Source organism: Gadus macrocephalus, chromosome 2 (genome assembly GCF_031168955.1).
Source record: "Gadus macrocephalus chromosome 2, ASM3116895v1".
Lineage (NCBI taxonomy): Eukaryota > Metazoa > Chordata > Actinopteri > Gadiformes > Gadidae > Gadus > Gadus macrocephalus.
Genome location: NC_082383.1, coordinates 14,209,629 through 14,224,573, shown reverse-complemented (window position 1 = coordinate 14,224,573; position 14,945 = coordinate 14,209,629). Strand labels below are relative to the sequence as shown.

General features: G+C 41.9%; 2 protein-coding genes across 2 annotated transcripts; both read left to right on the top strand.

Moving 5' to 3' along the window:
- Positions 1 to 402: 402 nt before the first annotated feature.
- On the top strand, positions 403 to 4,532 carry LOC132450865 (keratin, type I cytoskeletal 13-like). Its single transcript, XM_060043040.1, has 6 exons — positions 403 to 870; positions 1,308 to 1,390; positions 3,318 to 3,474; positions 3,654 to 3,815; positions 3,902 to 4,027; positions 4,157 to 4,532. The coding sequence occupies exons 1-6, from the start codon at positions 472 to 474 to the stop codon at positions 4,373 to 4,375; spliced, it is 1,146 nt and encodes a 381-aa protein (XP_059899023.1). The 5' UTR covers positions 403 to 471; the 3' UTR covers positions 4,376 to 4,532.
- Positions 4,533 to 7,955: 3,423 nt separating this feature from the next.
- On the top strand, positions 7,956 to 10,336 carry LOC132450858 (keratin, type I cytoskeletal 13-like). The gene is made up of 6 exons (XM_060043028.1): positions 7,956 to 8,427; positions 8,589 to 8,671; positions 8,864 to 9,020; positions 9,159 to 9,320; positions 9,553 to 9,678; positions 9,991 to 10,336. Exons 1-6 carry the CDS (start codon positions 8,038 to 8,040, stop codon positions 10,264 to 10,266), a joined length of 1,194 nt encoding a protein of 397 aa, XP_059899011.1. The 5' UTR covers positions 7,956 to 8,037; the 3' UTR covers positions 10,267 to 10,336.
- The last annotated feature ends 4,609 nt before the right edge of the window (positions 10,337 to 14,945 follow it).

The window sequence follows — 14,945 nt, the reverse complement described above, 5'->3', positions numbered from 1 at the left end:
GGTAATGGGCGCAAGAATGCCCAATACGTTTTTTTTTTAATGAATGAATGCAAGAGGATTCTGTTGCCATTAGAACACTAAACCTGTGCTTTACTAGACCACATATTTTAAAAGGCGTCAAAGCGGTCTTGTTTCATAAAAAACACTGCATATTTGTCTGATGTTTCTGGGAAAAACGTAAAATTCCACCTCTGATATATTGTCCAATATATCATGCCCACCATGCCCCATCTCTTGGGGATGGACGTTAAGTCCAGAAGTGTGAAAGACTGTGTGTGTGTTTGGGTCTGGCTGTGTGTCAGGGCCTGTGTGTGTCTTCATTTCCCTAATAATTTGCCTGCAGGGAATGGGGGCTGGGCTGTTCCTGAAGCCCTTCCTTATGTTTTGGTTGCATACAAAAGGAGGGAGGTCCAACCGCTTGACACCAGTTCCCTTCTCCTCTCAGAGCAGACAGACCCTCACACAGCAGCCATGACTTCCTCCTTCTCTCGTTCCTACGGTGGATCCGGCGGCAGCCGCCTGGGCTCCATGCGGGCCGGAAGCGTGTACGGTGGCGCTGGAGGCAGCGGGGTCCGCATCTCCAGCACCAACGCCTCCAGGTCCTTCGGGGCCGCCGGGGCCGGCTCTGGCTTTGCATCTGGTGGATCAGGCTTCCAGCTGTCAGACGCCCTGGACATCAACGAATCTAAGAAGGCCACCATGCAGAACCTGAACGACCGCCTGGGCAGCTACCTGGAGAAGGTGCGCACCCTGGAGAGGGCCAACGCCGATCTGGAGGCGAAGATCCACCAGTTCTTGTTGAACAAGACCTCGGTGGAGACTCACGACTGCACCGCCCACAAGGCCACCATCAGGCTCCTTCAGGAGCAGGTGAGACCACTTCAAGCCTGACATCATGAGAACATACATTTATCATACAGTGTGAGTTTATTAACTCTGATGGGCAATCCAATGTCTGTGTATCAATGAATAGCGATGTCTTTGTGGAACAGTAGGACAATGAGTCCATGTTAACAAAGCATGTTTGATAAATTAACACAAACAAAGACCTGTTCTATAACAAGAAAGACCAGGTGAGACATTTGATATTGGGCCTGTTTGCTTAGAGGAACCAGGCCAAGCACAGCTCCATGTTCTGTGTGTATAGCCACGCCCAAAAGTATGCCCTGAAAACTGAACTAGTTTAACAGAACAGAAAACAGTGCAAACTTGACCTAACTTTACATAAATGTTAAGTAAATATTTGAGCGATTTAAAAATAGTTATTTATCAAATATTTAACGAATAAATGTTGTTTCTCATTTCAGATTATTGATGCAACCCGCTCAAGAGGAGCAGTCCTTCTGGCTATTGACAATGCTACGCTTGCCTCAGATGACTTCAGGGTTAAGTCAGTACAACAGCAGAAGCAACACTGGATGTTTATTGAAATTATAATAATAATATAACATTGAAGTATATATTTAGTTTAATCCAATGTTTCACAGAAGTAGGCAAGGCAAGGCAACTTTATTTATATAGCACTTTTCATACACAAGGCAGACTCAAAGTGCATGTATAAACATTGTCATACAATAAAATAAAATAATAAAACATATGCAAAGAAATGGGTAAAATAGAAAGTTAAAAAGGCATTTTAGTATTAAAATAGAAAATAAAGGCGAAGTTAAAAAAGCTTTTTAGAAAGTGCAATGTATTTAAGATTTAGCAGAAAGCTAAAGCTAACTTCAGTCTTGTTTTAAAGGTGCTCAGAGTTGGGGCAAGTCTTAAATCCTCTGGGAGTTTATTCCAGCTATTTGTTGCATAGTAACTAAATCCTGCTTTCCTATGTTTCGTGTTTACTCTGGGGATAATTAACAGATTGGTCTCAGAGGATCTTAGTGGTCTAGAAGGCTTATGTAGCGGAAGCATATCAGTTAAATATTTTGGGCCTAAACCATGTAGGGATTTATAGGTTAGCAACATGATTTTAAAATCAATTCTCTGACCTACAGGAAGCCAATGTAACAATTTCAGAATTGGTGTAATATGTTAAAAAATGTTGGTCTTTGTTAGAACTCTAGCAGCAGCATTCTGAACAAGCTGAAGCTTCCTCAGGGTTTGTTTTGGGAGACCTGTAAGGAGACTTACTAGTGATAAAAGCATGTACAAGTTTTTGTAAGTCTTCGGTGGACATGAGCCCTCTAAGTCTTGCTACATTTGGTGTACTTGGTGATAATATGCCGATTTTGTAACTGATTTGATGTGACTGTCGAAATGTAAATCTGAATCCATGATAACCCCTAGATTTCTGGCTTTGATTGAGGTTTTCAGGGACAGAGAGTGAAGGTGTTGGGTTACTTTAAGCCTTTCTGTTTTAGAACCAAATACAATTACCTCTGTTTTGTCCTCATTTAGTTGAAGGAAATTTCGGCACATCCATTTTTTCACTTTCTCAATGCACTGGCACAGCAGATCTATGGGCCGATAGTCATTTGGTGATAGCGATACATAGATTTGCGTGTCATCAGCATAGCAATGATGGTCAATATCGTTATTTTGCATGATTTGCCCTAGTGGGAGCATGTCGATTTAAAATAAAGAGGGTCCTAAGATCGAACCTTGTGGGACTCCACATGTCACATTGGTTGATTCTGATACAAAGTCGCCAATGGAAACAAAGTAGTTCCTATTTTGTAGGTAGGATCTGAACCAATTTAAGACTGTGCCTGAAAGCCCCACCCAGTTTTCTAACCTGTCCAGAAGTAATCTATGGTCTACAGTCTCGAATGCAGCACTGAGGTCAAGTAGCATTAGTATTGAGGTTTTGCCAGAGTCTGTGTTAAGACGGATGTCGTTTACAACTTCAATAAGGGCGGTCTCAGTGCTGTGCAGGGGTCAAAATCCTGATTGGAAGGAGTCAAAGCAACCAGTTGATGCCAGGAAGTGATTAAGTTGCTGGAGGACAACTTTCTCAATGATTTTACTTTTGAAGGGTAGATTTGATATTGGTCTGTAGTTGTTAATAATAGAGGCATCTAGGCTCTAGTCTTTTTTAAAAGGGGTTTAATAACTGCAGTTTTCAAAGCTTTTGGGAAATTGCCTGACTGGAGAGAGTTGTTAACTATCTGCAATATGCCTACTGCTAGGCAGTCGAAAACATTCTTAAAGAGGTTGGTAGGTAAAGTATCAAGGCAACAGGTGGATGGCTTTAGTTGTGTCACAGTTTCCACAAGATTTTGAGAGTCTATAACATTAAAGCATGCCATCCTTGCCACGTTACAGAACGCCACGTTGTACAAAAGTACAAAACTGTTGTATTGTGGTTTTTATTGCAGGTATGACAATGAGCTCAACATGCGCCAAAGTGTGGAGGCGGACATTTCCGGACTCAAGAGGCTCTATGACGAGCTGACCATGGGCAGAGCTGACCTAGAGATGCAGGTCGAAGGGCTGAGGGAGGAGCTTATTCAAATCAAGAGCAACCACGAAGAAGTAAGGGGGTTTCAACATGCATTGCAGAGCGAAATATAATATCAATATCAATTTTTTTGGTCAAATGACCAAAATAACATCATTGCATCACTATGACACAACGATTGCTTGTATCAGGACCACTAATATGGCTAGAAATGGATGAGACTTTTGACCCAAGTTGCCCTTTCTTTGTAAAGGAACTGCTGCTTGCGCGCTCCAGTATTGGAGGTCAGGTGAACGTGGAAGTGGACGCCGCACCACAGGAGGATATGTCTGTCACCCTGGCAACAATGAGGGAGCACTATGAGGCCGTTGCCACCAAGAACCGCAAGGCACTGGAAGTCTGGTTCCAAGCCAAGGTAGACCTACCTTCCCTTGCCTAATACTGAATCCAATATGAAATGGATATGATTTTGTATTTATTCTTTGTGGTTTTCGTTTTCAGTCAGAGGAGCTGAACAAGGAAGTTTCTGTCAGCACTGAAACACTCCAAAGCTCTCGTTCTGAGATCACCGAAGTCAAACGCACACTACAGAGCCTGGAGATTGAGCTCCAGTCCCAATTAAGCATGGTGGGTACCCAAGTTCCATTTTTTATTTGAGTCAGTCTCAATCCTCTCAATTCTCCCTGATTCCTCTGTGAATCGTGAGGCCAGTGGAATTTGTCATCAATACACTTTCTCCTTGGTTGTGTTCTACAGAAAGCATCTCTGGAAGGCACCCTGAGAGATACACAGGGCAGGTATGGCAACATGCTGGCAGGATACCAGAGACAGGTGACGGCTCTGGAGGAACAGCTGGGAGACCTGAGGGCCGGCCTGGCTACGCAGGGACAACAGTACCAGATGCTGCTGGACATCAAGACCAGGCTGGAGCTGGAGATCGCTGAGTACAGGAGGCTGATGGACGGAGAGCTGTAAGGACGTGTCTCCTTTTGTAGTTGGATAATTCCTACCACTACTTTTAGTATTCTATGATTACCATTGACTGGCAAAGTGGGATTGACTGTGTCCCCCGCATTTACATTATGTTTCATCTCTGTCTTTGAAGATTAAATAAAGTTGATGCTTTCCCGAATATACTTTTTACTTTATGCTCTTTGTTCCCCAGCCCTGCTCCAAACCTGATTACTAAGGAGAAGTAGATCTATCAAATATCCTCTCAGCACAAAAAGTAACATTCAATAAACTACGTACCGTTCACAGAATTTTGGAAATAAAACTATTTCTGTGGAACCGACATTTGAGTCCTGACACGTTTTTTCCTATGTGTTCTTGGAATGATAATTCCTCTATTCTGAATAGCCATTTTTTTACTTGTTGATGGATTTGAAACAAGGGAGCACAGAAAAATGCATGGGTAAAACAATAATTTAAAGGGACTATGTGTTGGATTTCCACACACATAAATCGCTTTGAATGCCAATATTTGTAAGAATATGTTAAAATTAACCATTTTACAACAAAATGTGTGCTCCCCGATTCTGTTGCATAAAACCTGCCTGTTGGGTAATTTCAAATATGCTAAAATGGTTCCGGTTTTGCTGGGGAAAAGGAACGAGGTGACGTCTCAGTGTGGATAATGGCATAAGTATCTCTTCTTTTTTAAAGTTTGATATTTAATGTGCATTATACCTACTCAAGCCACTCCAACGGTCTGTAGATACATAACCTTTATTGATGTTTAGAACTCATATTAGTTCATGATTGTTATTGCTTCAAACCAAGGTGTTCGCATTAAGGTTATCTCCATGATTGGCATATGAACCAGGGGTTTTGGCACAAGTGATGCAACGTCTGGATCTTTTCCGAATTTTGACCCTCGCATCTCGTTCAAATTAACAAATGAGTCGGAGCATTCATTTGTGCATAGAAATAATGCATGTAATATACGGCAGTTGAATGCACTTGCGCATATATAGGGTGATATACGGTAAGAACGTGAAAACGTCGAGGGCTATGCTAGAATTTTTTTTTAAATAGACAATTCGACAAACAGTACACATATTTAAACACCACATAAAAAAGGACCCTATTAAGTGATAATCAAAAAAGAAATGAATGATGCATCCGCGGATACACTCGCACGAGAATGCTACAAACCGGGAAGAGGCAGCTGAGGAAGGAGTGGATGTTGGAGGAGTTGCAGGTGGAGGAGAGACAGTTGGAGGAGTGAGAAGTTGAGGAGTGACCGGTGGAGGAGTGATAGGTAGTGTGATGAGGTGAGGTCTTAAATGGATTAGTGAGAATGAATACGTGAAAGTTTGTGCCTTTTATCTAGCATTTTGTACATTAAGAAGAGCTCAAAGTTAACAGTTCTGATCGCCTACCAAGTCCAATATTACTATGTTTGAAATATCCTATACAATTTGTATTGTATCATGAGATCCCTGACGCGTCCAAGGAGGGGACAGGGGGGAGTGGCAGGTGGAGCTGCAGGGTGTGAGGTGGGGATTTAAAATTGTTTCATCATTTGAATACCACTCCACAGACTATTCGCTAACTGGAAAAGATATAGGCTTAGCATAGATAGAAAACAAAGGCTTGGGCGCCCCTTAGTGGTAGTAACCAGGGGTCGGTGTGAGCGACCGTGGCCAGTGGACAGACCACTGAATTGGCAACAACCCCTGCTCCTGACCATGTCCCCGGCAGATATAAACCGTGAAACACAAGGAACTCATACCAGATCTAAACAAACAAGACAATGGTACACTTCCAAATCCCTTTTGGGAGAGCATTTGGTCCAGGAAAGCGGTAATTTTTTATCCATTTCTCAATTTCAAAGCAACGCAATATTTGTAAAGAAATACAAATTAATCTAGTTCCAAATGTTCCTAGTAGCCTACATTGTTTTGAATTTATTTTTTCCAGTATCCTCTGATACAACGCCAAGGATTGTTTAATAAAGAAAAGGAGGGATAAAGAGGTATTACAATTATGTTGGTTACTCAGATACTATGATGACATATGGGCCTAGATGTTCAAGAAGAATGGAATGAAGTCCAACTGGCCTACCGCTCCAAGCGATGCACTGTAGGCCTAAGCAGAAGCAATGGGCGGGTCGGGGGGCACCCTCAGGGATGCATACGTAGCACATAGCATTCCTGATGAACACTGAAGGAAACTGAACGGTTTATTCTTGAATGAAAACATGAATGCAGTCTGCCATTAAGGGAGTTGAAGTAAAATAATAAACCAATTTAAACCAACCAATACCAACTACATCCCGTACCTGGTCCGTACCTGGACATCTTATGTTGTAAGATATCAGCCATGTTATTAACACCAAAACTATTTGTTTTAGAAAGATAGATAGATAATACATAGATAGAAAACAACTTTATTAATCCCTTGGAGGGGATATTCCTTAGTTACAACAGCCCAGCAGTAGTGGAAAATCCAGGATAAAATACAATACAATAAAAATACAAGGTACTAATGATAAACAAAAATAGAAGCTAAAGTAAATGCTAAAGTAAAGGCAAACAGAACAAACAGGGTATTCAAAACAGACGGTGTAAACAATATAAATTATAACGTGTAAAGTGTAAATTAGAATGTGGCGAAGTACCAGTACTTCACAGTGTATTAAAGTGTATAAATGCAAATTCAAACAAAGAGAAGTGGCCCAGTGATCATGTATATATCTACGTAAATATATATATATATATATATATATATATATATATATATATATATATATATATATATATATATATGTAGATGTATATACATATATACATACTAGTGATGGGTCATTTGTGACCGAATCAGTTCGAATGAACGAATCTTTAACAAGAGCGAACCGACCTGATTATTCTCTCTCGTTCATCTCGTTTGTCTCGTTCGTTCTCCGAGTCGACTCCTCCCAGACCCACTAGTCGCTGAGTAGCTGACTCGCTGTTCATTCACTGACTTTGAGTGGTGCAGAGGCTTAGTGAGCAAGTGTACAATAAAACTATTAAATATCAGTGAAATGGTAAATGCATGCTGTCTTTGTATTCTCTGTGTCATGCCAGATTACTCAAATATTTGAATGTCTCGTCAATCTGTCTCGTTCTTCATGTGTCGTTCTCCCGCATGCGAGCCGGGACCCCGAACTTGGTGGGCCTTGATCGATTGTTGAAACTCCATAATTTCTAAATCAAGTATATTAGCTTGCTGATATGTTAAACATCCAATAATCAATATTTATAACATAAACCATCGTCATTATTTTACTGTAAAAGGCACGCTAGTAATCTGATGTAATTCAGCAGAATGTTGAAGGTGTGCTTGGATGGCCTCAAGCTGTAAGGGACTAAAAGGGCACAGCCCCTTAGAGTGACCAGACTAGTTAAAACAATGCTGCCAGGTGAGGGGGGGGGGGGGGGGGGTGGTTTCAGGGGCACTTTCCCTGGCCAGGGCACATTCCTTGCCCTGGGCAGCATTTTAGGTCAAACAACTATTGTGAAAATCACAAACCTATCGGCCCTTCAGAAGGCCCATATAAGAGGCTGCCTCTTCAGCAGCTCATTCAAGCCCCTGACCAGCAGAGCAACAACAACAACCACAGCAGCCGCTCAGAAACAACCACTGACTCAATGGCCTCCTTCTCTAGCCGCAGCGGTTACTCTTCTGGCTCAGCCATCAGGAGCTCCAGGATGATGTCCTCCTCGTCTGACATGTCTGGTGCCCAGGCCTCCGGGGCCGGTGGCGGCAGTGTGTATGGCGGCGCAGGGGGCTTCGGTGTCCGCATCAGTCAGGGCTCAGGGTTCAACCAGGCCGGCTCCATGAACCAGTCCATCAGCGAGAAGGCCACCATGCAGAACCTGAACAACCGTCTGGCCAGCTACCTGGAGAAGGTGAGCATCCTCGAGAAGGCCAACCACGAGCTGGAGCTGAACATCATGAGGTTCATGGAGACCAAGATGTTGCCAGAGGCCCACGACTTGGTTGGCTTCCAGGCAACAATCAAAGACATTCAGTACCAGGTAAGCGTTGATATGTTTTTCTGCTTTACTGACTTGAATGTCATTTCCACCATTCAAAGGATTTAAAGTTCTCTAAATTTGGGAGTTACTATAAGGTGTATATTTTGTTGAACATTGAATAATAAGACTCTACTTTCCATTCTATTCAACCTTTCTTTCAGATTAACTTGGCCGCCCGTGGAAACTCTAGTATCTTCCTATCTATTGACAATGCCAAACTTGCAGCAGATGACTTCAAAATGAAGTGAGTTCACCTTGTGTTTATTCCATGACTTCTTACATGATGCAACATAAAGTCCTAAAACACATGCTGGGGCTGATGACCTAACTGACATTCAAACACAGATACAGTATATCATTGACTATATGTGTCTTGCATTGATCATCAGCAAAAGTGTGTACATCCGCATTAAGCAGCTTTAATTTCATTGTCCAGGTATGAGAATGAGCTGGCTATGCATCAGATGGTGGAGGCAGACATTACTAATCTCAAAGGGGTTATGGTGGAGCTGACCAGAGACAGGAGCAGCCTGCAGGAGGACATTGAGGGGCTTACACTTGAGCTCTTCAAGATGAAGCAGACACACGAGGAGGTAAGGCAAAACAACACAGAAAGAGACACCCTAACATGATTGTGGAGCGGGCCATATTGTCAGTTAACAGTGAAATCAAGCTTTTGGTTCATGTTTTTGTTGATGTGTGTGTGATTGTGTGTGTTTGTGCTTTTCCAGGAGCTACTGGTTATTCGATCCCAGTTGGGAGGTCAGGTGAACGTGGAGGTGGATGCTGCACCACAGGCGGACCTGTCCGTCGCCATGGCCGAGATTAGGAGTCACTACGAGGGAGTGACAGAGAAGAACCACAAGGCGCTGGAGGCTTGGTTCTTCACCAAGGTGGGCTGGCTGCACCATGTCATGCTTGAAACCCTATGGTTGCACGTGTTGCCCGTGCACAATCACTTGTTAAAGGATTTTCTTTGATTCGGTATGTCTTGTCTTTTGATTCCTTTGGGGTATTATTTATTTTTCTTTCAAATATGCTTAGTTTTTACAAAAGGAGGCTCCTCTTTCCGATTATATCTTTAATTCTCGATACAATGTTTCTAATGATCTTCTTTATCTCCAGACCAACGAACTCAACAGCCAAGTTTCTGCCAGCACCTTGACGGTCGAGTCTTCCAAGAGCGAGCTCACCGAGATCCGACGCTCCATGCAGAGTCTGGAGATTGAGCTCCAATCCCAAAGCAGCATGGTAAGATCCCGAGACATCATGCATCACTATTCAGAGCAGAGTGAGATGGTATAGCATGGTCTAGTGTACAATGGGATAGAATAGAATCAATGTCAAAAGAGGGAAGAATATTCTGAACTATAAATGGTCAGGTCTTTTGACTCCAAGTCTGCAGGCTACCTATAGTGATCCCTGAGGGCTAGATTTCTTACCACCTACCTGCTCCTTAATGACATGTATGGCACGTAAAGGTATTTCTTTGGTTGATGCGACAAGGAACATTGGATCAAAACATCATGCATTGTTATGTCTTTTCTCCCATTCCTCCAAAAGATTGCGTCCCTGCGAAGCAACCTGGGAGATACACAGGGCAGGTATGGCAACATGCTAGCAGGCTACCAGAGACAGGTGACGGCTCTGGAGGAACAGCTGGGTGACCTGAGGGCCGGCCTGGCTAACCAGAGAGAACAGTATCAGATGCTGCTGGACATCAAGACCAGGCTGGAGCTGGAGATCGCTGAGTACAGGAGGCTGATGGACGGAGAGCTGTCTGAATCTACTTCTACTACTACAACTAGAACTTACACTACTACTGTTGTCGCACAATAAATCTTACACTTACTTGTGCCTTAATGATGTTCCGTTAAATCTGAAAAATAAATCTTTTCTGAAGAACTGACATGAACTGCCTTTGTATATGTTATCTTGTGTGTTCTTGCAATGATATTTCGACTTTGCCAAGTGCCAAACAAATCACTGGCTGATTGATTTGTTATGAGGGGGCACATGAAACTGCATAAATAAAAGCACTGGAGAAAAGTAACAGACAAGAATTGCTCATTTAAAAATTGTAGAGGAAATGTTGGGATTTAAAGACTTTGTGTAAAACAAACAAGAGGATGGCCAATAATAAAAACAAATAGGAGCCAAGAAATAAATGGTGAACCAAAGCATAGACGATCCAAGAGAGAGGAGTCATTGATGGAGTGACGGGAGGGCTTGGAGTAGTAATGGGAGGGATTCTGGGCTCACTGTGCTGTACCGACAAATTACAACCCTCAATGAAAACTTACCTGACTGGAATAAACAAGAAATAGCAGTTGTTGAACTGAACGTCATAAATGAACCCGGCCAGGGAAAACTTGGGAAACAATGTGGTAACAAATGGTCATCGGCTGTGCTGTCTGCATTCTCCGATCTACATTTTCCAATGATAAAGATTTAGATATTGCGTTTTCAATAACTTTTAAAAGCATAACATAAAACATGAAATCTCTCTCGCCACTCTTTCACATGCTCCAAACTGTCTTCTGCGCATATAGAACAATTCTTTCTCATAATTGTGACAAAACATTCCGTCCTCCCTTTACTACAAAATCACACTTACATGGGTAACGTGTTAAAGCAACATTTAGATAGTGCCCTGATGTACCTTTTGAACACCTATATACATTTTCGACTGAAATTCTCAATCCCTGTGATAAAAGGCTATGTGTATATAGATTGACTTCAACAAAATTCGAAGAGACAAGATGGCATATGTGTGAAATTAAAAACAAACTAGCAGTTTGTGGTCTACTGTCAGAACAAGTGGAAGTGTGCATACTTAATTCACTGCAAAATGCAACATCTACTACATTTGGTAGAACTTTTTCTTTCTTTTACTGAATGTTGTGAAGTTGTCAGCAACTTCTTAAGTAAATTAGCCCTTTGTTGGTTGCTGACATAAAAATGTAATATAGCCTACATATATTTTGACTAAACATTGGTTTTTCAGATATATAAGACTTTTATTCTATAAAAATGTTATTAATTGTGAAATAGTATCAAACGGTTACATTACAAATAATAACAGTTTTTTCAATATCGGACCAAATATATATTGTTGTAGGATAGCTGTATTTTTTACCCATGTTACACATTCCAAGCTACACAACATTTGTTGGCGACAATTTGGCTAGTTCCAGGACTCAAGAAGAATCGAATGAACCTTGCACTGTAGGCCTACGCAGAAGTAGGTGGGCATACAGGGTTGCATACGTAACACATTTCCTGATGAACACTGCTTAAAGAAACTGAAAGGTGTGTGTGTGGGGGGTGGTGGTCAAACGACAGCAACCCTTGAAGGACCTGAGGCCTGTTTCAGGTAGCTGGTTTAACATACTCTGAGTTTAATCCTGCGCTCTGAGTTGGTTGACTCAGAGTTCAGGGTTGAAAAGAAACTCTGTGTTTTCGGTTTCAGAACAGGTGATCAGCGTTGGGTTAATCAACTCTGAGTATGTTCACTCTGGGTTGAGGGCGTGCCTGTTGACTCTAAAGAGCCATCATCAATGGATCTCTGATAACATGATCAAACATGGACCAAAAGCGTAGATCCACTTAATTTCTCCCACGGAATTGGAAATTCTAATGAACGCGTATGCCGAGCAGTTACCCAGAGAGAGCTTGGCCTGAAATAGCTGAACAAGTCAATGCGTGAGTAAAATAAATTAGTAAAATAAAAAAAAATAAGAGGAAAGTTTAATATCTTCCTATGTAAATGGTGTGTGTGTGTGTGTGTGTGTGTGTGTGTGTGTGTGTGTGTGTGTGTGTGTGTGTGTGTGTGTGTGTGTGTGTGTGTGTGTGTGTGTGTGTGTGTGTGTGTGTGTGTGTGTGTGTGTGTGTGTGTGTGTGTGTGTGTGTGTGTGTGTGTGTGTGTGTGTCAATTTACGCAACCCCGAGTTGCCCCAAGAGGACTTGGCAGCAAATGAAGATGAAGTAGAAAAATATAGTTCAAACAGGTAAACTAATGTTGAATTGAAATCAAATCAATTGTGCGGTTTTGCCTGCTGTACCTAATTTAACAGCTATATTCAACATGTGATGGGCCTATATTTAAGGAGTAAATGTAAGTAGTACATTTCCCAGCCACCCCCAACACTGCCTATATATATATATATATATATATATATATATATATATATATATATTGTCTTCAAAATAGCGCTTACTGAATATTAGGGTAACATTTTCCTCCATGTTAGCAAATCGAAAAAAAAGCAGAGGCCACCTCTGCAGCCCTCACAGAGGCTGAGGAGATGGCCCTCAGACAACACGTCCTGTGGCTGAGGGCATCCCTGGGGAGAGCTCCTCTGATCCCCACCCCCCAGGATAGAAGTGCCTTTATAAGAGGTTGGTTATTCAAAATAATTAAATATGTACATGCAACCCAGCATGTTGCAAATTGGATGGGGCAATATTCTGCGCTCAAGTAATAATTTCACTGTCTAATCATCTTCTTCCATGGCGTCATCGCCCTACTTGAACCAGATGCCCTCACCAACCTCCATGCAATTGTAACAATTCAAAATATGCAAAAGGATGCTTTGGAGATCCAAATTTTGGAACATAAGTTAAAGGTGAGTGAGGTGCAAACTGGGATACTGTTCCCTGCTCTAAAAACATACCCGATATGAATGACTTTTTGTGCTTTCAGGAAATAAAGAAATCCTCATAAAAAGTAGATTGTATTTATTAGAACACGGGCTGTGTTGGGAAAAGTTATTTTGTTGAACAGTTTACTCAAAGGGTTTTACTTCAGTGAACAATGCAGACGATTATGCGGAGCATGTGCATGTAGAGAAGAACAGCATCTGGTTAAAAGCAGTACCAGGGTCTTTTCTGCCTTGCATTCTTAAAATTAGTTTCTTGACTTGCAGCAGTAATAGGTCCGTGGTTAGTCAGCTACTCTGATCATGGGAAAGCCACAACGTTAAAGTGAATGTAGTACAGAGCGGGCGGGAAGCACGGGGCGGATCATTCTGCATATGTGTTAATTGCGTAAAAAAACAAAACTTAAACTTAAAGCATGCCCCCGGTGCGTTTGACAGTTAACATGGGGACTGAGAAGGTGGACTAAATAAATGATAGATTGCGCTAAAAAACGATAGCGCTCGTGAAAATTATCAGGAAAAGAAAGTATATCCAACCGGGTTCTTAATAATTGTTCCTCACGGAGATTCCTTCTGAGGATCGCAGCCTCTACATCCACAGGCTCTCGTAGAAAAGGACATGCCATTTCTAACACTTCCTTCTGTCGGAGAGCTGCCTTCAGCCTTATAGACAACAAACTCAGAGTAGGTCTAACCACCTCCCGAGCAGGTTAGGTCCACGGCGTATGTTGCCGCAGCAACTAACTCTCGGTTGCGCTGAACCTGCTACCTGAAACGGAAAACCCAGAGTTTCCACTAACTCGGAGCGAACAAACTCGGGGTTGCCTCAAAACCAGCTACCTGAAACAGGCCTCTGATTGGCTGCTCTGAGTCTGACAATCCACATGGTCTCCTTTGGAGATTTTCAAGAAAACGGGAAGTTTGCATGGGCTGGGGGAGGTCAATTAAAATTCATTTTGAACCCTTGAAAAAACGTTCAGGATTATTTGTTGCTGGTTCATGCTAATCTAAAATAAATGATGCACCTTTTTGTGTGCCACGCCCTTTACCACACCCCATTTGGCTGATTGGCATGCACCGTTGATATCTTATAATTCAACGGTGCATGCCGTCTTATAAGTGTTTCAGATATCATATCCCCCACCCGACCCGGGAAAATGTTAAACTGCTTGGCAGAGGAAACTCTTTTCTATTATAGTTCATCCCTGCAGTATCATCCAAGGTCTTAAACATATCAACGTTTAAAGACATTGTTTTCTTTCTTATATGTTTTGAAGTGCCATGCAAATTAATTAACATCATAAAATGGCACTTTGGCAGAGGTAAGACAGCCCGAGACAAGGTCTGCACTGTTTGTTTGCCGTTATCAGACTGCCATCTACCTGCAGCGGGACAACACTGCGACGTCTCTTCACATATACACACTGTTGGCCTGTAGGCGGCGCAAATGACCCCCAGGTATGCTAAATGCTCATGTCACATCTGCACATTTAAATATATAGTCTGCAATGCATGAATCTAAAACGTTGATGTTTATGTATCAATGTATGCATATGTAAATTATACTCATGCAGTTGCTCGCAAAACATTTTGTTTGCAATTTGTATTAATATTATTCTTGTTAAACACAACATACATAAATCCTTGAGTTGATTCTCCGTTACAGCAGGTCTTTATTGATGTTGTACTGATACTACTCATACTACCCTCATTATTTATTTTCTTGCTGGTGAGACAATGACGGGCTGGTTAATGAAAAAAATAAATAATTGCCTCATTTTTACAATACAGGTACAAAACGACATACCCACCGAAAAATGGGTGAGGCCACCCGATCCGCTAACGTTTATGGATAGT

Excerpts from the sequence above, each read along its gene's own strand:
- LOC132450865 (XM_060043040.1), top strand. The coding sequence starts at position 472 with ATGACTTCCTCCTTCTCTCGTTCCTACGGTGGATCCGGCGGCAGCCGC. Across the intron at positions 3,816-3,901 it reads AAGTCTGGTTCCAAGCCAAG|TCAGAGGAGCTGAACAAGGA; the intron begins GTAGACCTACCT and ends TTTCGTTTTCAG. Across the intron at positions 4,028-4,156 it reads TCCAGTCCCAATTAAGCATG|AAAGCATCTCTGGAAGGCAC; the intron begins GTGGGTACCCAA and ends TGTGTTCTACAG.
- LOC132450858 (XM_060043028.1), top strand. The coding sequence starts at position 8,038 with ATGGCCTCCTTCTCTAGCCGCAGCGGTTACTCTTCTGGCTCAGCCATC. Across the intron at positions 8,428-8,588 it reads TCAAAGACATTCAGTACCAG|ATTAACTTGGCCGCCCGTGG; the intron begins GTAAGCGTTGAT and ends CCTTTCTTTCAG. Across the intron at positions 8,672-8,863 it reads GCAGATGACTTCAAAATGAA|GTATGAGAATGAGCTGGCTA; the intron begins GTGAGTTCACCT and ends TTCATTGTCCAG.